The sequence below is a fragment of the Labrus mixtus genome, chromosome 22, assembly GCF_963584025.1.
Source record: "Labrus mixtus chromosome 22, fLabMix1.1, whole genome shotgun sequence".
In the NCBI taxonomy this organism is placed as follows: domain Eukaryota; kingdom Metazoa; phylum Chordata; class Actinopteri; order Labriformes; family Labridae; genus Labrus; species Labrus mixtus.
The window spans coordinates 7,798,750-7,823,556 of NC_083633.1; the positions used below are offsets into that span (position 1 = coordinate 7,798,750).

The 24,807-nt window shown below is 44.1% G+C and overlaps 1 protein-coding gene across 2 annotated transcripts in view; it reads left to right on the forward strand.

Moving 5' to 3' along the window:
- The first annotated feature begins 624 nt into the window (after positions 1-624).
- mpped1 (metallophosphoesterase domain containing 1) overlaps positions 625-24,807 on the forward strand; it is a 149,815-nt gene continuing 125,632 nt past the window's right edge. For both annotated transcript variants that reach the window (XR_009665986.1, XM_061029530.1), the window contains exons 1-3: positions 625-782; positions 6,035-6,479; positions 9,095-9,276. Coding sequence is in view for 1 of the 2 variants with exons in the window: in XM_061029530.1 (XP_060885513.1) it covers positions 6,277-6,479; positions 9,095-9,276 (385 nt within the window). In the remaining variant the exon portion in view is untranslated. The remainder of the gene's footprint in view (positions 783-6,034; positions 6,480-9,094; positions 9,277-24,807) is intronic.

Consider the following 24,807-nt stretch of genomic DNA (forward strand, 5'->3'; position numbering starts at 1 on the left):
CATGTCTTTTATTATTATGTCTTAAGAATACTTTTACATTAAATGTATTTTTCTTCTTATATTCTGCACATTGCTACTTTAGAGATACAATTTAAAAAGCAGCATTTTAACTTCTGACTGGAGAGTTTCGTACTTTTGCTGCGCCAAATAATGAATCTGCTTTGTTGCAAAGAAGGTTTTACATGCACAACGAATATGTCTGTTAAACATAGAAAGAGATTCGGTATGTGGCAGCACTCCTCTGACAGGAAAATATAACAATAATCAAAATGTTTTAATATGAATTTTAATTGTTCCATGTAATCATATAAACCAGAGTATTGATGATTAAATCTGTAAAACACTTTTCAGTCTGCACATTCAGAGATTTACGTGATCAGTCGAATGCAAATGCATGTTAACCCTTTCAGACTTCTGTTTGGTTACCCAGTCAAATGGTTTTTTAAAGGGGGGTGGGCCCTTGACCTCAGTATGTCTAAATTCCTGGACCCGTCCCTGGTGTCCCCTGATGGAGCGTAAAACCTCCATCGTGATCTCAATCTGTGTGAATTAGCTCTCCGTCCCCCCTCCCCCCTCCTCTCTGTACCGCTCACCGGGGAAATACGGTGGGCAGGACTGAACCGAGAGAGAGAGAGAGAGATAGAGAGAGAGAGCGATCCACGACGCTGCGCCGGTGCACCACGGGGTGCGCATTCAAACTGACCAGCGCGTGTCTGTGAGAGCGCAGACACCTTCCTCTCTGCACAGCATCACCGATCATCACCGTTGCTGCAGCTGAGCCGGTAGGTACATTCCTCTTCATCTTTTACATGATTTTACGCAGAGGTGTCTTCTTCTCACGCATGCAAATCCGCAGCGGACATTTGTGTTGAATTCAACCCGAACATCGCTGCGCATTTTACGGGTCACTCTCAGCAGAATGGGATGTTTTCTCACTCGTGAGGGGGGGTTTCTGCTGTCGCCTTCATGGTCTGGATTTTTTTTAACAAAAAACATACATTAAGGTTTCCAGATTAAAAAAAAAAAAAAAAAAAGGCACCGGCCGGAATGCTTTTATGTGAGATCAGGTTGCATCCATGGGGCAAAGTCTCCGGAGTGCAGCGCAGACTGGAGAGGCTCTCCACAGCCCGCATGGGTCCGTCTGTGCAGCATGAGGGTGGACATGGCTGAAAAGTTTGATACGAGGCAAACTTGGGCAAAATGTGCACGCGTGTGCTTTTAACCTTTGATATAGGCCTACTGGTAATATGCTGTTTTTCCAGATGTGATCACGGCTTGCAAAACTCTGCCTGCAAGATTGTAAATGAAACGAAGTTTGTTGCAGGTCAATTTAAGATAGAACTCAAATAAAACAGAATGAATTCAAGTCATGTCATAAAAATGAATTTACAAAAAGTAAAGAGGGAAAGTTGGAGGTTTCCAAAATGCAGCTGTTGTCATCATCATTATTCTATATTTTGCGTGTGTGTGTGTGTGTGTGTGTGTGTGTGTGTGTGTGTGTGTGTGTGTGTGTGTGTCGTGCAGCCCGGTCTCATCCAAAAGCATCAACGCTTGTCACGGTCCTCAGCATCTCATTCAGACGCGCGAGGACGCTTTTGTCTTTAATTAAACCCCTCGTGCCTCAATATAAGATGCTGGGAAAAAAAAGCTGCCGTTTATGACTTTTATAAACACAAAGAAAATCTGCTTCCAGTGGTGTGAAACCTTTCCCAAATCCCTAATCTTAAACATGTCTTTTAATCAACCAAACCAAACTAAAAGTGTATTTGTAAGATGTGCATCACACACTGCGTCATGAGGTCTAAAAGGCTGTGTCGACCTGGGATAAGAAGAGTTTTTTTTTCTGTCTTGCTGCATTTTCCCCTCATAGATTCTGATTTGTCCACGTTTCACAGAGCTGCACCAGGCTCCAAATCAGACCAGCACACTTAAGATCTCCAGGCTACACATGAAACAGATAGTGTGATACAGCTCCACACTCAGATGCACTTCAATTTTCTGCACGTGTCCACATGTAGCAGAACAGGAGCCAATAAGAGGAGGAGGAGATTTAATGCACTCAGTGTGTAATGTGATGGCCGCTTGTTAAATATGAGAATAAGACAAAGAGGAGAGAGAGAGAGAGCATCAGTCAGAGAGACGCTCTGTGATTCTACCTTTATCAGAGACTCTGCAGCCACACACACACACACACACACACACACACACACACACACACACACACACACACACACACACACACACACACTTTACTGTACTGAAGTCTGTCTGCTGGATCTGTCCTGGTTCATACTGAAGCTGCCACAGGGTTTCTTCTTTTTCTTCTTCTCTGGGTTCTCTTCTTCTCTGCATCTCCACCCTATAGGGCTTCACAATAAATCGCGATGGCATCATCCATGTTTGCAATAAACAGATCACAAATTTCTCGAATTTAACGCAATAAATACTAAATAATAAATCGTACCTGTGTGATGGAGGCCCAGGTGTAATGGCCGTGCCTCAGTGACATGTTGATGCAGTCAGTTGAAGCTCCAGCTGATACCCTCAGATTAATTGGTGCCAATTTAAGGGTTAAATTTTTTTAAACATTTTGGTCTTCATGAGTCACATCATGCAAACAAGAGTATTTTTTAAAACATGAAGATATAAATTGAGTTGTAGCTAGTATGCACTCAGTGGACTCCTCCTCTCAGGCGGGATCCAAAGAAAGTCCTCAAGTACACAAATCACTGAAGGCAAATTTATCTGCAAAGGACAAACGTTTGGATGCACTGCGTCTTCCTCAGAGTCAAAAACACACTTTAATATTTGTTAAGTTACTGCACTTCATTTAGTTATCAAATTATTGAAAAAAAGTAACCACACATTGTATAATTTCCTAATACAATGCTGGCCTAATGTGAACATTAAACACATTTATCTGGTTTAAGTTTCTCTACTTTTCGTATCGTACTATAACTTAGAACCCGACCGATTAATCGGCCAGCCGATAATATTGGCCGATAATAGCATATCCAGTGACTATCGGTATCGGCAAAATTTATTGCGGATATGCTCCGATATAACTCGAGTTATTCTCCAGTCAAACTGCATTTAATTTGAGTTTCATTGTATTACACTAGCAGTTCTTTTTCACCAGCAGAGGGCGCTGTATGGATGAGAGCATCATCACTCTCCAGAGTGTCGAGCTGTGACGCAGGTAAACTGGTGGTTCTGTTTATTAATCTAAAATGTTGATTCTGCAAAACCAGAGATTTAAAGTTTGAGTTAGCGTCGATAGACACCGGACAAGCAAAAAAACAAAAAGGAATTATATAATATAAAGAAAAAGCCGCTCTTCCTTTTGAATAATTTTTTTAATATTCGCTGCCATCTTTGTGAGCTGGTAACGTACCCAACATCTGGTTGGTGACGGTTCTTTTTTGAGACGTTTGTTTGTCTTCGTCCCTTTAATGAGTGATGCAGAAAAGACTAATTTCCTTATTTCTGTAAATTGCACGTGATTTAGATTTTTTTTAAAATGCACAAACCATGACTACAGCAACAAATGTCTTTGTCGGTTGAGATCATAAAGATTTAGGATGTAGACCTCTTATATTTAGGCCTGTTCAGAGTTGGAGTAAGAATGAGTGTTGAGCGTGAACTGAGCTGCGTTTAAAGCTTTTCAGTTGAGGTTCTGTTTTTTTTTTCTGTGAGGACGGTGTGATGTAGAAAACTGCATTCTGGCCCGATGTGTTCTAATCTCACAGCATCTGTTAATGCATCTCTGTGTCACACTGTCACTGTCACATTCTGACAACAGCAACACATTTAAATATGCATGCACAGGCCTGCACACACACACACACACACACACACACACACACACACACATGCAATATTCACTCCTGAAACACATCCACAAGGCATGCTGGGATTTGCCCGTGACGGACTGCGACTGTGTGAAGTGTGTGTGTCTGTCTATGTGTGAGGTTGCAGTGAATGAAGAATCGAGATGGCGCGCTGACATCACACCGCGGTCCAGGTGGACTTTGCCAAAGCTCGGTCCCCCTAAATTATCACCTCCGTCTCCCAGAATCCCCGGCTCCTCGGCACCTCTCTGCGGCTCGAGCCTCCGAAAAAATGAGCCGCACAGCTGAATCTACTTTTAATAGGCCACACACACACACGCGCACACACACACACACACACACACACACACACACACACTCCAGAGACCGACACGGAGAGGAATCTATCAATTTAGAGTATTATTTGATTCCTCCCGAGCAAAAAAAAATGTAATGAAAAGAACAAAGTGTGCATGACAGTATGTGCAGGAAACAAGCTTTCAAAGCGCAGAAACTAAAGAACATTTGTAGATAATAAATCCTTTGAGGTCTTTGGGCTTCAATTTGCAGCCCGATTCTGCAGAACATCCACTTTTCCATTTAGTTCCTGATTGAATGTTTCTATCCGAGCTCCCTGTTACATTTAAACATGAGACCGAGCTCGAGCTAACAGACACTCATGTACCTCAGTAGCTGCAGGGGACGCAGTGTTCACAAACAGCACAGCTTACATTGAATGGAACTCATCACTGACAAATGATTAAACACACGGCTGTTTGTCACACCCCTCCAAAATAAAGGTTTTGCATTCCTGTAATATCCCAGTTGTCATTTATATTGTCTGTCAGGTGATGCAGGATGGATCATTTTCTCAGGTTACATGTTACATTGATCTAATCTTCATGATATTGATCATATTGATTTGATGCCTGTTTATAGATCCTTTTTAAAAAATGTAAAACTTTTATATAGGTCTATATATATTGTTTGCAAAGCGATATAATGTCCTTCATTAATTTAGTTGATTATATAAAGCTTCATCCTGTGATATTGTAGATGTAAAATCCCCTTCACCATGTTCCTCTAACACTAATGTGTCTCTAGTCCGTCTACAAACCCCCCAATGATGAGAAAAGTCCATCCTCTCTGTCTTTTCCCTGCTCCACTTTTCAGAAAATGTGTGCTCAAACAGGCCGTTTTGAGATTTTCCCTTCATGACATCACAAAGGGCAGTAACCCCTCCCCCAGGTGGGTGACACTCCCACAGCTAGGTGCTTGTTCTGCCCTCTGAGTCTGCCTTCTCACCGTAAACAATAGGACATGGAGCGAGAAAGCCCGAGTATACCCAAGCCCTTCCAGAGAGGGGGCGTGGTCAGACACCGCTCATTTACATATTTAAAGATACAGACACAGAAACAGCCTGTTCTGAGCAGGGCTGAAACAGAGGGGTTTATAGACATGATCAAATACAGGATCAGAGTGGATTTAGAACAAGAAACTTTACAGACATGTTTTGAGGAGCTTTGAGACTTAATTAAACTAGTTGAAGAGGAGGAGAATATGTGACCTTTAAAGAAAAATAATAGCACTTAAAATGGTGTTGATAATGAGCTGAAGGATGGGCGTAAGGACTCGAGGATGTCTTTCACTATTCTATGGCGTTTTATACATTTAAATTAAAGCATAAATCTTTTTTTTCTCGTCTCTTTTTTCCCACCACTTAACTACTACTTTGTGAAAAAGGGTTTTAATGGGTTCTTTGGTTTTCAAAGTGAAGGTCTGTTGAATCTCTTCACTTGATGATATCTTCCTGGGCTTTGATTTTAATGGACGTTTTCACTCTTTAAAAGCATTTTATACATTTATGTCAAAGCCTAGACCCGTTTTTAAATCCCTCTTTTTTGTCATGGCTGCTTTGTTTGAGCGTGACTCCTTTTATGCATTGGGTTAAAACGGACAGAGTATGTCGCTGTGCACTTTATGATGAAGCACTTCTAATTTTATTGTTCATTTGGATAAAGACAATAAAGGTGTTCTATGTTCTGTTTTCTATTTTCTAATGAACAGTTTTCGATCTTTAAGATTCTTATGAGACTTTTTGAAACCTTTACTCTCTCTATTTTAAAAAGTAAAAAAGTGGAACAACAATATTTCAGTCGTATTCCCAGCTCCTCATGTCGACTCTGCTCTGTGTTCCCTCTCAGGTGCAGACGAGCAGCAGAGAAGCAGAAGAAGAAGAAAGAGGAGAAGAAGGAGGGAGGTGATGTTCTCCTCTCGGCTCACTGTGAGCTCAGCGAGGGTTTGAGTCTGACAGCAGCAGCATTTCCTTCAACTGGAGAATATCCCAAAACTATCCTGAAAATATAAAAAAAACAGAACAAGCAGCTACACCTCAGCACCTGCGTCCTCGCTCTGCTCCACCTCGCTCTCCTCAGTCCGTAGTGCCATGGCCTTCACCCTGTCAGAGATCATGGCAGCGCGGCGGCAGCAGCAGCAGCAGCAGACTCAGGCTCAGGCTCAGGCTCAGTCTCACACTCAGAGAGGAAACAGGACGACGGTGGAAGTGGACGAGTACAGCACCAACCCCACCCAGGCCTTCACCTTCTACAACATCAACCAGGGACGCTTCCAGCCACCACACGTCCACATGTGAGTACTCGTCCCACTGAAGAACATCAACCCGAAAGATAACTGTTGTCATTAGAGGACTTCATATATTTATCAGGTTATGTAAGAGTGTTCAGTTTCTATGATCTCCTGAACTCATCGTCTTAGAACATCACAGGTCGTACAAAACAACCCTCCTTTTTTTTAAATCCTCTAACTTTCCATGAGTTTAATTCTTCCCACGTTTCAGAAAATCTCGGCACCCTTGTCAGGTTGAAAACCTTTGAGGAAAATCAAGTAAGGAGATCAAAAGGTCGGCTACTGGCATTTTTTCAAAGTGCACAAAGCATTTATTATTTACCTCTAAACAAAAGCTAAAAATAACAAAACAGAATTTGAAAGCCTTTTAGCCTTATACTTTCATGCATAAGTGCAGGAGCGTGTCCAGACTTCAGTGTATTTTAGTTTAATCAGGACTTTAATGGTCTTTAATAATAGTGTTTTTTATATTTTGTGTCTAGTTGTGAGACATGTATGTCCTCCTGCAGAGAACAGTGCTGTATGACCTGTGTGATGATTAGCAGAGCAGTATCTCTGTCCAACATGAACAGGTCAGCACTTCACAGTGTCACCAGTAGAGGGCGCTCATTAGGATCAATATCAGGTGTTGAGCATGCAGTTAGTCTGATGTCACTTCCTGTCTTGGAAAACAAAGCATGTGAGCTGAGCAGGTGAGCACTGATTTATAATTCAGAGAAAAAAAAAAAACTTCTCAGATGTTTATGATCTGCTTCTTGTTTCATATCTTCACAATGAAATCTCTCTACCTGATCTTATGTTGTGAACTTAAAACTACCTTAAACAGAAATTAAACAGCGAACAAGGAAGTTTGTTCAAACTTGCTGTTTCAATGATTTGAGATCCTGAGATTCTAATCGTCAACTTTACCGTCAAATGCAAATCAATGTTTTCTGCATTTACTGTCAATGAAAGAAAAAATATGAATGATGGCAACGATGACAGAGAGCATTTATTCATGCACACATACATTATCTCCTAGTGGTAGTGATGTCGACAGTATTATCATTCAGCAGGAAAAGCAGCACACTCGAGATAGATCGGATTAGATTTCTTCAATGATTAGATTAGAAAAGGTTTGATGAGATGTTTAGTGCCACTACGCAGGTTCAGGTCTGTTGGACTTTTTGTGTCGGCTCTACAAAAAGGAAAGGAAAGGTGTACAGATATAAGAGCAATACAAACACAAGAGAGCAAAAATAACGGAAACTTTTAAAAAACTATAAAGGGAGACACTGGGCCATGAAATACAAATATGTTTACTTGTCCTATCTGTTATTGCACACAGACTCTTTAGTTGCACTGTTTTTGGTTAATATTGCACATTGTTGACTCGCTCAGATTGTCGTTCTTAGTATCCACTGGTCACTGAGAGGATCCCTGCACAGAGAACTTTTAGTAACACAGTAAGATGCTTTCTTCAAATGAGAAACAGCTGATGTGTCTCTGTCTTTACAGCCAAACTCCACTCACAAAACCAGTGATTTTACCTGGTATAATACGGGATGGTTTTCCCTGCAGATGTTTTAATAGTTGTTTTGGTGTTCTTGTGTGTTTGACAAATATTTAGTTGGATCCTCTTTATTTATAAATTGAAGCATCAATCGTCCAATCAGAGGAGGACAAACCGATAGAGGCTGTGGTGAACCGACAGCTGCTGAGTTATGCAAGTCAGGATAACCGGGGAGGGGCGGTTTTAATGATGCTGGGGAGTTTTAAAGATAGCTTTTTAAGAGTCTGGATTTAAGAAGGGAATCTCTCAGGTCTCAGAAAAAAAACAGTAAATTCCCCTTTAAGAAAAGATCCGCTTCAGTCTTCTTTAACCTTCGTAAAGTTGAGTTTAAATGACAAAGTAAACCGTTAACTGCTTAAAAAAAGATCTCGACAGGCTCCATCAAACATCCTTTTACTTTCCTGACGTTAAAAAGTCGACTCAATCGAGGAAATGAAACACTTCTCCTGAACTCTCTGTGTACTTCATTACTTTGTGACTCACTTCTTACCGTCTGTCCTACATGCATCTTCTCGACTCTTCCTCTCTTGTTGTGGGGTGAGGAGGAGGAGGAGGAGGAGGAGGAGGAGGAGGAGGAGGAGGGTGTTAGCGTACCTGGAGGAGAGCTCACTAAAGTGGGCCATGGTTATTCACCAGCTCCCCTCTTCCCCCTGGAGACCCGGCGGTTTCTGCACGCTCGTCTGGAAGTCCCACAGGACGCTGCTCTTTTTTATATCTGCGCTTTATTCTTTCTCTATCTCTGCACATTTCTCTTTCTGTCTCTCTCTCTCTCTCTCTCTCTCTCTCTCTCTCTCTCACCGCGCTCCGCTCTTTTATTGTGGCCTCTCGCTTCTCTCCGCGTCTCCTCCGCTTCCTCCTCTGCCTCAAGTCTGTGGGGATGACTTTCTGCGGGACTCTAATTCAAACTTCTTTCATTGTCAGCGTCTCACCACAGAGACTCTGCACGCAAAGGCTTCGTCTTTCTCCTGTTTCCTTTCAGAACAGCCGCAGTGACCCCTTTTCACTTTCTCTCTCTCTCTCTCTCTCTCTCTCTCTCTCTTAACTTTCTTCTTCTGTTCTTCTTCAGGGTGGACCCGATGCCCCACGACACGCCCAAGCCGCCCGGCTACACCCGCTTCGTGTGCATCTCAGACACCCACTCCCGCACAGACGCCATCCAGATGCCGTACGGCGACGTGTTCATCCACGCCGGGGACTTCACCGAGCTGGGGCTGCCCTCAGAGGTCAAGAAGTTCAACGACTGGCTAGGTCAGCATCTTTAAAAAAAAAAAAAAAAAAAAAGAGTTGTGTTTGTGGATTTGGAGCGGGTCAGGGGCCTGGTTTATGTAACCGGGTCCCCTTGTGGCGATGTGTTAATGAGGCCGGGGTCACTGCTCGGCTATATTTACTCACTCGGAGAGTGATTCTTTGAATCTCAGCGCCGTACACCAAACGCGCTTTTTTCTCTCTTGTGATTTCAAGAGCTGTAGCGTCGGATTCACACATTTAACAACAGAAGCTGTGAATCAAAAATCTCTTTTTCTTCACTTTTGATTCTTTCCTACATCACGCCATGCGTTTAGAAAATTGATTTCCTCTCTGGCTTGATGGATTTGAGTCTTCTCGGAATTGTTGCCGTTGAGTTCAGCGACGCTATAGGAATGTTAGAGATTCAAATCAATCCTCTGAACAGCCGGTTTTTTTTCAGATGTAAGAAAGAGTTCCTCTGTCTGCTCTGTGTTTGTCGTCTGCGTCCAATTGTCTGACAAACAGAGCTCATGAATGCAGCGCTTTGTGGCCACTGATTCTCAAATCCTTGAGGAGCTCCTTGAACACACCACAAAAGAGAGTGCTTTTAAAATTACTTTCCTGCTCCTTCCACACGACGATAACCTTGACCAAAGTGAAGAGAAGTCGACTGAATGTTCATTGTGGTGGACGGGAAGTGATTTCTTTTTTTTTCTTCTTCAAATTGTTCAGACGTGAGCTGAAACAAAGACAGCTGGAGGAGAAGAAAACTGATGCTGCTCTGTGGTGAAGAGGCCGCAGGGACGTATAGATGTTCTGTGTTAAAGCCCCTGTACGGTCCTTTAAGTGTGACGTGGTGCAGGGTGGGTCTGTTTTGTGTTAAACTCCTCTAAGCTCTGACAGAGAGCAGAGAAACAAACCCACTGAAACACACCAGAAAATCACAATCAAGAGTTTAAAAAAAAAAAAAGCCTTGAGGAACAAGAACGAGACGCACAGAATGTAGAATATTTACAAGTCATTCTTCAAAGTCGGTATTACTTATTACACAGTGCATCACAAAGTGTTTGAAGAGTTTCAAAGAAGTTAGATACTCATACAGTGAAGACTTACAAAACTAAACAGTTAAAATGAGGTTCATGTGGGGCGCTGGTAGCCCCAGTGGTTAGTGTGCATGCCCCATTTGCGGAGGCCATTGTCCTCAAAGCGGGCAGCCCGGGTTTGAATCCGACCTGTGGCTCCTTCCCTGCATGTCAATCCCCACTCTCACTCCACTATTTCTTTCTATATCCACTGTCCATCTCTACATTTAGGCGAAAAAATAAACCTTAAAAAAAAGCGGTTGTTTTTTTTTTATCACAGCCCTAAATGACATGCAGGAAAGGAGCCGCCGGTCGGACTTGAACCCGGGCTGTCCTCCTGGATGATGATAATCCCACAGTACATGGGGTGCAACCCAATCGCTAGGCCATCTGGGCCCCAGTCAGTAAAATCTTTGATTTGTGACACACTTAGTTGTAGTGTGTATGTTTGTGCAGTAAGTCTTCAGCTGTTCATGTTAAGGTCTGATAAGTGTGTGGGTGTGTATTTAAGCATGAATCCGAGTCTTAAAGCTCATTGGTCATTGCTCATCACTTTGACCAGAACAAACATCTGGAGGTTGTTTCCCTGTTCACCCCTCAGAGGGTTTGTTTTAATTTAATAACAAATCTCTAATGTGATATAAGAGACTTTCAATCTGTGGTAGAGCGGCTTATTTAGTGTTTCCGATGAATTTCCTCCAGAACGTTTCCTTTTGTTAGAAGACGTGTAGGAGCTCAGTCTCGCCTCCTTTGACTTTCTGCCTCAGCAAGCCTCCGCTGCGAGCGTCTTATCTCCGCTCCGAGTCGGGAGCAAGTGTAAGTCTTATCACCGCTCACTAATATCAGCAGGAAACCGCCAAAGTAGTGACCTCGCAGGAAGTCGTGTGTGTGTGTGCGGGAGAGAGAGAGAGAGAGAGAGGAAAAAACTGTTGAATCGGTGAATCTACAACCGTCCTCCTGCTATCATCTCCATCATCCTCATCCTCCACGTCATCAACTCCCGCAGACGCATGTTGGCGTGTGCTCAGGCCTTCGTGTGTGTGTGTCTTTCTTTAGGGGGGGAGATAAGGGGGAGAACTTGTTGTCCTTCCTCACACACTCACTCACACACACATGCGAGCTGCAGGGAGCGCGAGCTGCAAATCCGCTCGCCCGCACTCCAGCGGCGAGAAAGTCGACGGGAGAGACGGGGAAGAAAAGATAAACCGAGCCAAACGCGCCTGCTGCTGCCTCTGAAGTCGCTCTCTCTCCTCTCTCTCTCCCGTCCTCCTCTTCTTCCTCCCATATAAATATTTATAATCCGGTCTATTCCTGTTCTTTCTCTCTCGTTCATTCCCTCCTGCTCCTCGTCTCTGTCACACACACACACACACACACACACACCAGCTGATTCTGTAGATGAATGTAACTCCTGCTGTTGCGTTGTGTGCCGAGCAGATTTACAGAGATCAGATTTTCATTATCGAAGAATTGCTTCAAAGTAAGCCTCGTTCAGGTAACAGTATCAGCTCCTAAACTTCATCATCATCGTCGTCGTCTTCTTCTTCTTCTTGGTTTCTGCTCGTTCGTTTTTCTTCCTCTTCTCTATTTTTCGTCGTGTTTCACACTCGTTGACCGTCTTCACATGGCGGCGTCTTTCCTCTGACGTCATGCTCCGGGTGTGACACTCAAACGCTGCCATGTTGTAAGAATTCATCAAATCACTTATTCCCGATTGAACAGTGGTTAAGCGTCGATGAATAACTTTGGCAGCGGGCCGAGGTCATCTCGAGGGAAGCGCGTACGGCCTTCAGTTGTAAAAGCAGCCAGTTAGCCCGTCTCTGTTCTGTTTGATACGACAGCCAGCCTCTAGTGGACACTCGAGGAACGGCAGGATTTTGCTCTTCAGCATTGGCTTCATTATTTCAAGACCCGGAGGTTGCCGCTTGACTGAGATGTATAATGTTGCGGGCTGTACGGGTATCGGTGTTGTCGTTGTCTCAAGTTTAGCTTTACTGGGTGCAAAAAGTCAATCGATCTTCAAGTCAACCCGCGTGCAATAAATGAGCCTCCTCAAACTCACCCACAGATTATAGACACCATGGTAACAGTTGAATACTCACACTCAGAGAAAAATGGCGGCTGTGTGAAAATGTTGAATTCTCCCCCCCCCCCCATCACCTTTCTTTCTTTACTGCCGATTCTCCCCCTCTCCAATCCTCTCCCCCGTTCAGCCCTCATTGTGGCAGCTCTCTCAGATTGTTCCCTCAGCCCTTATTTTTAGCAGGAAGTCAGTCGGCTCTCGAAGGGCCGCTGGCAGCCGCTCAAGGCTTTGTCAGGGATGGCGAGCGCTGCAGGAGAGGAAGGGGGAGAGGAGGGAGGAAGAGAGGAGAGGAGAGGACTGAGGAGGCAGGGGATGTGCAGGAAGTTGGAAAATAAGGAGATGGCAGGGAGACGAGGAGGAGGAGGAGGAGGAGGAGGAGGGAGACAGTCCATTAGGAAGGCTGCCTTACCTGGGAGAACACGTAGCCTGTCATCGTCATGGTGATCCAGCTGTCACTCATTGTGTGTGTGTGTGTGTGCGCACTGCTTCAGGTTACAGTAACTCTACACTTTTTGAATTTGCATGTGCAGTATTTTCTGTGTAGATATTGTTTTATCTTTTAGTTTATTTTAGTTATTCAGATTTCCTCTGACTTTTTCTCAGGGGTTAAACGCTAAAAAAAAATACATCAAGTGTGACGTACGGGTCATTTTAGACGTCATGTATCTTCAATATTCGCCAAACCTTTTCTTTGTTTCTCGCCAAACTTTTTCTTTGTTCGAGGTCAGTTTGTGATCCCTAACCACTTCCTGTTTCTGGGCTTAACTTCATGTCCTAACCAAGTGCAAAATCCTGCAGTTCATCGAGTGTCCACTAGAGGCTGGCTGCAGGAACAACAGAAGTCAAATACACACCACATCCAAAAAAGCCTGTTTTTATAGCAGAGATTAACATGTTTACAGCCTGATACAAAAAAGCAAACAGGTCTGATTAGTTATTGTCATCACTGGCACACACTGGTTTTGAAAATGATACGTGTTATCTATAGTTAGGCGTGTAGCTGACATGATTGACAGGTGGGAAAGTTAGGCTGAGTTACGATTTCCACGCGCCCCCTGCAGGAACAGACGGCTGACGTCACTCAGGCTTCAAACATTCATATTTACAGTGTCCTAACCTTCGATCCACCAGAAGCGCTTCGCTTTCAAAATTCAAAATAAAAGCCTCGCAGTTTAATATTTTTAAATGCGAAATATTGGAATTCCAAACATGCGTTTAAAAATGTGATGAATCCATTAAATATTTATCGTATGACAGCCCTGGTTCAACATAAATAACGGTTGTTGAGTTAAAGTACAAACCTAAGTCGAGGTTGTTGCTGATGTTTTTTTCTGTTTCACCCTCTGTTTAACCTTTTGTCCAACACTCGTGTGTATTTAAGGCCGAACGCTGTCTTCTGATGAGCTCATTGTTCTGCCTGAAGAGCCCTGATGTTTAAAAGCACCGCTGTAAGCGTTGTGGGAGAGTGTTCAGAAGTGAGCGCTGGATTGTCGGGATGGAGGCTGATTACGTAGGACAGGTGAGAGGAGAGAGAATCGGTAAGGAGGAAGGGGGGGGGGGGAAGAGACCTCGAGCTGGTGAGCAGCAGCAGCAGCGCTTCACTGCAATTGTCTCCAATAATGGCCTCTTTGATCAGCCGTTCAGCACACACACACACACACATCAGAGCACACACGAGCCAACAAGCATCCACGTGGATTTCGTAAGCCGAGCGAGTGTTTGCGTGTTTGTTTGTGTTCGCCCGGCCTCGCTGCAGACTTGAGTGGCGTCTTTCTTCATGCCGTGTGATGCCGTGAGCTGGCGGAGCGGAGCGGGGATATTCTGCAGTGAATGTTGTGTTTAAATATGGATCTGATTGTGCCTCCGAGTCGATTCAGGGTCAAGAGAGGCGCCTGCTTTAATTCTTAAAGGCTTTGTTCTCCGCCTCTCTCTCCTTCTGCCTGTGTGACTTCAGGATTCACTGCAGGAAAGTTCAGATTCATTAACAAACGCAGGGAGATTTTCAGTGCTGTTCTCGCTTTTTCAGCGTCTTACATTTTAAATCGACCATCGGGGCATTCCCTGTCTTTTGTGAATGACATGATTGAGTGAATTCCATGTTAAAAAGGAAGTGGAGGAAATTGCAACACTGCATAAAATATCTCCCACCTGTGAGTTTGGATGCCTGCAGATCTGGCCGTGAATCAGGCTCGGATACATCTCTGCAGAGTCGCAGCAAAGATGGTGGAAAGGTTTCATTAAATATGCATTTTGTTGAAGTCCTTTAAGTCTCTGCTTTGTCGTCCAAGTTAAGTTACCTTTACCAACTATCTCAGTGTATCGGAGGGTAGTGATTCAACACCAACAGTCACAACAAACTGTAAAACATTAAATTATTTACTGTCCAAAATAAAACACTAAGAAAACCCAAATCTGGCTGAATTCTAAAGATGGAGTCAGCTGCTTTCTCCTTCAAAATAAAATACAGACTTCTCCTAAAGTAAAGCATCGTCCCTTCTGGGCCTCCGTACATGTGTGGTGGTGACTGTGTCTGCAGAGACTCTGTCCTCTGACTGGATTTTACTGTTCTGCTTTGTTCTGGTTCACTCGGGACGTTTCTGGGCGGAGCTGGAGTGTTTCCTCCAGCCAATGACAGCGCAGCAGGTGATTTTAGGGGTGGATACAATTCAGGGATTGGATGCGATTCAAACCCAGTAATGTGACGGGCCTGAACGACAGAATACCAAGCGGACAAAGCTTGTTCCGAAACTAGGGTGAACCTTGGGTTGTCTTTCTTTGTGGACGTGGAGTTGTTTCTGTTGGACAAGCAGGCGCTGAACACCAGCGGTTAGCTCGTGCTAGCTTATCACTGACCACGCCCCCTCTCTGGAAGGGCTTGGATGGCTCGGGCTTTCTCGCTCCATGTCCTATTGTTTATGCTGAGAAGGCAGACTCAGAGGGCAGAACAAACACCTAGCTGTGGGAGTGTCCCCCACCTGGGGGAGGGGCTACTGCCCTTTGTGATGTCATGAAGGGAAAATCTCCTAACGGCCTGTTTGAGCACACATTTTCTGAAAAGTGGAGCAGGCAGAAGACGGAGAGGATGGACTTTCCTCATAATTGGGGGGTTTGTAGAAGTAGATTTTAGATATGTGAAAGTAGTGCCTGTAGCTTCAAGAAGTTGACGTTGACTTTCAGACTCTCATCAGGTGAACTCTTAAATTTCTTAAACTACGATCACGTCTGAGCGCTCACCGAAACTAACTTTCTCACTCTGATACGTCACCTTACTTTCTCTTTCTCTTTTTCCCGTTAAACTAGCTACGATCAGTAGTTGTGCGTGAACAAAAAGTGGGTCATAATAACCTTTTTGGAAGGAAATAGTTCTGTCGCTGTAGTTTTCGTCTTAAAAAATATCAGTTGTTGCAGCTTTGAGTTCATTCTGATAGTTAAATGTATACAAGCTTTTCTGTGTGGAGGTGATTGTTTGAAACAGATGTAGTCTCTGAAGTGTCTTTCCTGATAAAAAAGAACCTCAGGCCTCTCGCTCTCTCTCGCTCTCTCTCTCTCTCTCGCTCTCTGACTCTGGGTTTGGAGGTCTGCAGCCTTTAGCGTCTCTGCTTCATCTCTTTATTTAGCGCTGGCTCGACTCTGTTCCCCTCCGCTGCTGAATAATAGATAAGTGACGGCCATGATGCGATTGCCGTGTAGGCACTTTAAATGCGTGTGTGTGTGTGTTCTTTCTCTGCCCGGGAGAGGGAGTGTGTGTGTGTGTGTGTCTGCATTGCTCTGCACCTGGCTGCCCCCTCGTCTCTCTCCCCCCTCGTGTCTGTTCTGAGTTTCTGCCCCTCAATCTCCATCCCGTGTCAGGTGTTTCAACCCCTCCACCTCCCCAAGCTCCCCTTTCGGACCTCGTCTTCACCTCTCATCCTGCTCCCTCGTTCTCCTCCCAGTTTGCAGCCCTTAGCTTAGTAACCAGCGAGAGCATTAAACTTTCATGACTGCTGTCTTCTCCTGGCACGCTCTTCTTCTCCTCTCCTTTCTTTTTTCTCCCTCGCTCCTCTTCTTGTTTCTCCTTCCTCCTCCTCTCCACTTTCCTTCCCTATTGCCTACCTTTCCCCCACTCTCCCCTCTCCCATGTTTACCCGGCAGTGAGTGCTGCCGGAGGAGAGCATAACGAGGAAGTTTGCCTTTTTTTTTTTTTTCTTTTTTAACATTGGGAAACTCATCAGAATTTCAAGTGACTGCAAATTTAAGCAAACCGTTTCCCATCTGTCCCTCACTGAATCTGTGTCTTCTGTTTGCACACTTGAAAGACTGTTCCTTGTGTGTGTATGTGTATGTGTATGTGTGTGTGTGTGTGTGTGTGTGTGTGTGTGTGAAAGAGGGGAAAAAAAAAGATGCAACGGGATGTGAAAAATGGTCGTAGTAAACATCTCCACTTTTCCTTTCAAACAAGTTCCCTCTCTTTCTCCAGCCTCTGTGGTTATCACCCATTAAACGATGGGCGTCTTTCTCATCATTGCCTCTCTTCCTCCGTCTCAGATTTGTTTTCTGGGTCAGCGTCAGCTCATGTAATTTGATGTACTCGTTGCTGTCGCTGAATTAAGCAGTCGCCCCTCCTTGCAGAATAGAAAAGCGCACACACACACACACACACACACACACAGAGAGAGAGAGAGGACACAGAGTTGGAGGTGTATCAGTGAGCGTGCTGCAGTGCTGGTGGCTAAACAAGACATCGGGATGGTGAAGTGTTTCATGTCTCCGTCTGTACGCGATCTGCAGCCTCACTCACTGCAGGCGTAGACAAAGAATCTGATGAAACTTTGATCTGTTGCTCATGAAAACTTAAATATCCCAAGGTGGAGCAACAGGGCAGCGGTGCAGCCAAATGTCTTTGCTTTAGTTGTGTTTGAATCTCATGACAGATTCAGGTTTAACATGAACGTTCGGAGGCATCTTGGTACTCTCGTGGTTGTTTTTAAGTTAGTTTGTGTTTGACGCTGGTTGTTCGTCTTTATTTATGGTCGCTCTGTCGCACTTCATGCCCTTTTTGCGTCTCTTTGTTATCTGTTAGCAACACCAGCTGCCTCTCTTTGTGTTTCCTGCTCACACTGGACATGTTTCCTGTTTTCATCCTCCTCTTCTGAAGGATCAGAGACACATCTCTGACCTGAGGTCTGTTACCATAACAGGATTTTAAACTTTGATATGGTACTAGCAAAAATCCAAGGAGCCCCTGAAGGCTCAGGTAAAAAAAAGACGAGCTGTTTGTCAAAAAATGATTTATTTTACATATTTAAAATCATTGTTGTTGCTGCTCTTTGTATCTGTTTTGTCATGTTTTTGGGTCATTTGGCTCACATGGTAGTTGTATTGGACCTCTTTGCATCACAGTAATCTCTTCCAGACGACCATATCCTACTTCTGTTCAGTTCAGTTTGTTAGAGTCCAAAAATGGACTTGAGCTTGTATATTTATTTTCTAGTCTTCTGACCCCTCAAAGCGCTTGGACACCGCAGGTCACACCTACACATTCACACACTGATGGTAGAGGCTGCTGGGTAAAGTGTCCATCAGATGTAACTAATCCCATTCATACACCGCCGACAAAGCAGCGGGAGCAACTTGGGGTTAAGGCTCTTGCCCAAAGGCATGTTGCTGCAGGAGCTGGGGATCGAACCCCTGACCTTCCTGTTGAGAGACGATGACTCCACCAGCTGCTCTTGGAATAACTCTGAACTCTGAATGTTCATTTGAGCAGACTTCAGATTGCTGTCAGTAATAAAAAGAAGACAAAGCAAACATGAACACACCTTAAATGTTGCATGAGGAGTTTTTTTTTTTTATCTTGGATCTGGTTTAAGGAGAGTCGCTCTGATAAAATCATAGCCCCTCTGCAGAGCGCTGCACCGTACGAGGGAGGAACACGGGCTAAATGTGGCGTCATAGACATCCAGTTTAAAAAAAACAGACACGGGACAGATGGCGAGCGGCCAGTCCTTTTTTTAATTCATCAGCATTCATGGAGGAGGCCCACGTCGGTCGCTGTTGAACGTCGCAGCTTAATCTTGCCGCTCTTCATCCTGGAGGCGACGTCTTCACGGCCGACGTGGAAGTGGAGCAGACAGGATGAAAGAGACGGAGAAGGAGAGTGGGAGGGGAGGAAGAGAAGACAGAGAGAGAGAGAGAGACCACCTACGAGGCTGCTTGATGATGCTCTGTATCTGTCTTTGTCGCTGCCTCTGTGTGTGTGTGTGTGTGTGTGTGTGTGTGTCTCTGTATGAATGTGTGTGTGTAATGCATTATGCTCAGTGAGGATGTTGAGGAGTGTGAGGAGGTGCTGCTGTACTCAGATAAAATGTGTGTTTTGGATGCGTCGCTCACTAGGTGGTGTTTGTGTACGCCGTCTCATAATTGCTGCCTGTCTTTGTTTAGTGTCTGCTTGAACGAGTGTGTGTGTGTGTGTGTGTGTGTGTGTGCGTGTGTGTGCGTGTGTGTGTGTGTGTGCGCGCGTGTGTGTGTGTGTGTGTGTGGGCGGCGTCTTTAAATGAAGCGAGTGAGTATTAAGTTTAAGCTGAGGTGAGAAGGCGGAAGCTTCTCTTCCTCCGTCATCCATCTCTTCCTTGTTCTTCACTCACCTCTCTCTTCCTTTCTTTTTCATGTGACATATTACTTTATTCTCTCTCTCTCTCTCTCTCTCTCTCTCACACACACACACACACACACACACACACACACACACACACACACACACACACGTTGTAAAGGAATTAGGACTGATCCGAGCTGAGTCTTTAGCTTGTCTGTCTTTGAACATCAGTGCTGTTGCTTTTGAAGCTTCTCTTTGAATTACTGCATTTCTGTTTTTGAAGCGCGCTCAGATAAAGGGCCAGAAAAAGCAACGCTGTCTGGCGACTATCTCACTTTTTTTCTTCTGAACATAAAGACGACGTATATAAGCTGTGGGGTGTGTACAAACACAACCTGGCATTAAGTCAGACAAAGACTTTGGTATTAAAGAACGCCAGAGGAGCGAGGGAAAAGGAAGGGGAGCGAATGTAGAGCTGAAAGTTTCTGTATAAACTTTAAGACTCTGCACTGATTTGACTCCTCCAGTAACTTAAAGTCAACTTTTATAGGTAACTAAATGTACTTTTCAAAACTGAGCCCTATCTATTACCTATTCTAGGGGGCCTAAAGGCCTTTGCACTCTGAGTCTGTTTTTTATTTATTTTTGGAAACGTAATCTGAAAAAGTGCACACCAAGGCTGATGCGTTCATTTTTCTATTCATGCGAAAATTTGCAGTATAAGACAAAATGCCTCTCACATGCAGAGTGGCCGAGCAGTGGAGTTGATTTTGTCCTTCTTTTACTTCTTGAACAACGGTTTCAGTCCAAATGAAGATAAGATAAAGAGCTGCAGAATTCTCCCGATCGCGTCACGTCGTGTATTTCAGGATGTCAGTGGTCGAGTTTGATACGCTGCTCTCCATACCACACATTAAAAAGAGGAACACCACTGATCCTGAACAGAGGACGACAGTCTCAGAGTCAGTGTGCAAACATGATCGCCACAACATGAGATCTTGCTTCTTTTTTAAAATGCGTCAATTTTGGAAAAAAAATAAAAATAAACAGTGTCTAGGTGGTACAAAAAGTTCTCTAGTCATCCCAGTACAGTAGATACTTCGGCCGTCCACCCAAAACGTGCCGTAATGACTCTGGTGTAATCCTTTAGAGTTAGTTTAAAAAAGATAACCTGTCACCTCCGGGCCTCGTACATTTGCCCCTCAGGATTCTGTTGCAGCCGTTGCATTATGTGTTTCATCTCATGAAGGATAATTACACCTCTGCTCTCATCGTTTAAAAATCCAAAATGTGTCAAAGTTGAATGATACCAACATTTTCCTTAAATTATCAATTCAAATGTTGGTATGAGTCCTGATATCTTCTCCTTGTTTTGTGAAGCGAAATGAGACACAGCGAGGCAAGCCGTCCACCCCTGCTTCCTTCATATTCTCAGCTTTTAGCTTTTAGCTTCTCTTGGAAAACAGACGTGAGAGTGATGTTAATCTTTGAATCTTATCTACAAATATTGAGGAATAAGAAAATGTCCAGCTGTATTGAACGTTTTGGACACCTGTTCTCGTTTGTTAAATAAACTTAAGAGTCATTAAAAGGCTTCAAATGAAAAAAGAATGGAAATGTATACCATCTGGCTACACCATAAAAAGAAAGCAGCTCAAAGTGTTCACGGTTTCCTGGCGAGTCCCGCCGGCCTGTTCTGATGCCCTCGTTTATTAAACGCACAGTGTATAGATTCCACCACCAGGGGGCTCTCAATCAAAACAATAACAAGATTACACAGAGGCTGGCGGGGGATAAATGGGAGTTACCTCTGCTAGTCCCTCCCCCCCGGTGAAAACGAACTCTGAGTTGGCCGTAGTCATGACGACCGGGTGAAACCGACCTGAGGAAGAGAATAATGTTTACCGACGAGCTAATGTATCCGAGTACGATTTACATCACGTTTTTTATCACAGCAGCACAAACAGAGACAGTACGGCGGCTTTCAGCAGCAGCTCCCGCGTCCTTATGCAGCGGCCTTTGACGTAACGTCGGGTGTTTCCACGGCAACGATACACATGTCGTGTCTGTCATGGCGGGACAAGACACGTCCCGTTACAACGATAAAATGACCGATTTCTCTAGTCTTTCTCAGATAACTGTTGGAAATATTTGAGGTGATGCAAGTACTCAACAACAAAAAAAGTTTAGTCATTTTTAATTTATATATTTTAATGTAAACATTATCATGAAATTCTACATACTATACCTTTAATATTAAGACACTTTGCAATGCGTTTAAAAACTCACATTAAACAGACTGCCGTGCTGCAAAGATTAAGATCGACTGGTGGACTTTTTACTTTTAAATAAAATTTTGATTTGAGCAGAAAGTTTTGGCTGCATTCAGTCACTCAGACACACACTGGTATTAATTTAAGCATTCTGGGTTGGCAGGAAATATTTGGCCCCTGTTTTATAAAACTGCACACACGCACACACGCACACACACAGACGTCCTACACACACACGCACACACACTCTGGTACTAAGTTATTGGCTGCATGTTTTTTGGCAACTACTTTTTTGGTATCTACGCAGACACACACACGCACACTTAGGAATTAACTTTGTTTTGGCGGAATGGAAATGTCTGCCTTTTTTTTTTTTTTTTTTTTTAATTTCTGCATACACACGGACACACACATAAGAGCGCGCACACAAACACGCGCTAGCACACACGCACACAATGGGCAGTAATCCCCCTGTATGTGGCAGAGCTTTGGGCAGAGCGGGGATTTTCCTCTTCAAAGAGCAGACCACCCATCGCAGAGACCGAACAATGGTGGCCGAACTCTGGAAGGTTTCCTGTGGCGGGGTGGGAGTCCCCCCACACACACACACACACACACACACACACACACACACACACACACACAGATAGAAGACTCATATGTAGCTATTCATTTCTATGCATTCATAAGTCATAATCCTCAGACGTGTTTATGCACACAGAGACTTCCAGGATCATGTCGGTACCTGCAGGCTGCAGGTGACTCGTCCACACACAGGCCGCCTCTCGGAGCTCATGGGGGGGACGCAGGTTTTTACAGTGACAGACAGCAGATTTCCGTTGTGTACCACTGAAGGGGGGGGGGGGGCAGACATTTGACAACAGAGCAAACACAAAGCAAGGATGGATGGAAACAGAAATGGAGAGGAATAAACGGATGAAGGGACAGAAGGAGAGACTGGAGTCCAGCTATTTCCGGACACTTGCCCTCGCTGTTTTTCCTAAATCTTTGCCCTCCTACTCCTCCTCCTCCCTCCTCCTCGCACACTTGCTGACTTTTTTCTTCTCCTTTTGTCTTTTTTTTTTTTTTGTTCTTTTGTTGCAGACGGGGAGGGCACGCCGCTCCGTGCTGATGCCGATTCCCTCGCAGACAAATTAAAAAAAATAGTTTTCTTACAAACAGAATTCAAAGACAAAAGATTGCGAGGCGACAAAGAGCGGTCGGCTTGTTGTCGGGGAACGTCGCCCCAAATGTTTAGTTGCCCCCCACCCTGCACACACTTCCTCCCCACATCCTCCAATCTTTTCTTCTCTCCGTTGTGTCACAAAAGCAACACATTGATTCTCATTTGATGCAGAAATTGCCTTTTTTTTTATGATTGATTTGTTCTTTGTTGTCACGCACAATAAGAGACTGGATTGTTGAATTTCTTTTATTTTTGTATTTTTTCATTGACTGCAGAAAGCTGCAGCTGAAAACACCTTCGATAAACAGAAACTGGAAACTTGAATAGTCGCAACACGTTCTCACTGTTGCGACTATGTCGGAAACATCGGCCTGCCAGTGACTTGATGCCTCAGAATATAAAGATGTAGGCGACCCTGTAGTGAGAGACTTCTGACTCTGCAGTCAGGTTTGTGACGGTAGATGCACAACAGCCATTTAGACTCCAGAAATAAAGCTGTCAAGTCAGCTGTAAAAACAAAGGAGTGCCCTGTTCGTCCTTGGAAATGAAAAGGTCATATCAGTGATAAGAAAGAGGTCAAGTTAGAGAAACTGGAAAAGCCTGGTCTGATTAGACTTCGATACAGCAGGCAACTGAGCAAAGGTAAATATACGACTGGTTACACTTTCATATTAAGCACAAACAAACAATTTTAATCGTTTGTATCAACATGGACGTAGTTTCAGTGATGTCACCAATTGGTTTGTAAAGAGGCGTTTAGAAGCCCATCGACGGGGGTCACCATATTGAACTCAACCTAAATTTCAATCAACATCACAACAGCCGAAGGTGTGGAGGTGGGACGGGCCTTAGGCCTCCTGAAAAGCAGCAGCAACACACCAACCTGTCTGTCAACTAGGCCACACCCTTAATTATGCAAATGTAGTGAGAACTCGTATGGTTAATTGAATCAAAAGGGATGAGTTCTAAAAAGAAATTCAACCCTGTACAGTTTTTATCAAGAGGAGATGAGCTATTGAGATGGTAACAGTTTTTTTTTAACCAGGCTGTTAACATTTCATTTCTGCTGTAACAATGTCCTCTTTAAAAAAGGCTCTAAAGGGGATTCTTTGGCTTTTGCAGCCAGCCTCAAGTGGACAGTGGAGGAACTGCAGATGCTCACACTTTTCAATAACCATGGTTGCCACAGTGGCTTGCTTTACGCACCATAACTACTTTGAAGATTTAGGACCAAATGATGTGGCTTTGTGGAGAAAAAGTAAGATGTTATCTTTATAATAATACCTTTGTAATATTATCTTTAGCTTCACTCGGTCGTGTCGTCCATCTTTTATTCAGACTGCAGTTTAACACTGGAGCAGAAGTTTCCTGGATGAACGATCTCGATCGGCCCACTGACCCAAACGACCTCCTGACACAGACTTTCTTGCTCCTCTAACACCGTCAACTGACTTCTTTCAAGTGCATATCAAAAACATGAGCATCTAGTATCAATGAGGGACACTTGAGGGTAACCTACAGCGTCTTATTTTGAATCTTTTGGCCCCCTTGATGAAGCTTCTGTGTAGGACGTGCTGATAGTTGGATCCAATTATGAGGAGTTCAGCTTGTTGGTATTCTCATATTGTCCTTTTGCAGCTTTTTTTTCTGGGGGGAACTTTCATAAAATTCATCCATGAAATTGGAATTTAATTTTGCTAAGTAAGAGCGTGTGTGTGTGTGTGTGTGTGTGTGTGTGTGTGTGTGTGTGTGTGTGTGTGTGTGTGTGTGCATGCAGGGGGACAGTGGGCTGTTTGTGTCCAGCTGGTGGGGTTTTATATATTCCTCGCTGTGATTTATTTCTCTCCGTTTACAGTCAGCCGTCAAACTTCATGGGTGAAAAACTGCTCGTGTTGCAGAATTTCAGAGGAGACACAGATAGCATTTATTTGTTCAAAATTTATGAGCACCTTTGTTATGTCCCTGTCTTCGCCTTGTTTGCTCGCTGTCTGTCTTCCCCTCAGGCTCCCACACACACACACACACACACACACACACACACATTGTAAAATCAATTTTACACACTTTTACTTTGGGCTTTTTTTTAGAGTGGGTAGAGTCAGAAATCATGGTGAGAGAGAGAGTGGGGAATGACATGCAGGAAAGGAGCCATAGGTCGGATTCGGACCCATGCCGCCCACCCGGAGGACCATAGCCTCTATACATGGGGATGGTGCACTAACCACTAGGCTACTGGTGACCCCCTTCAGTCATTTCTAGTATTTTTATTTTGTGTCTCTTTGCATGTACATGTTAGGACACTGGACAGAGTGGGAAATTGAGAGAGAGTGGGGAATGACATGCAGGAACCTGGG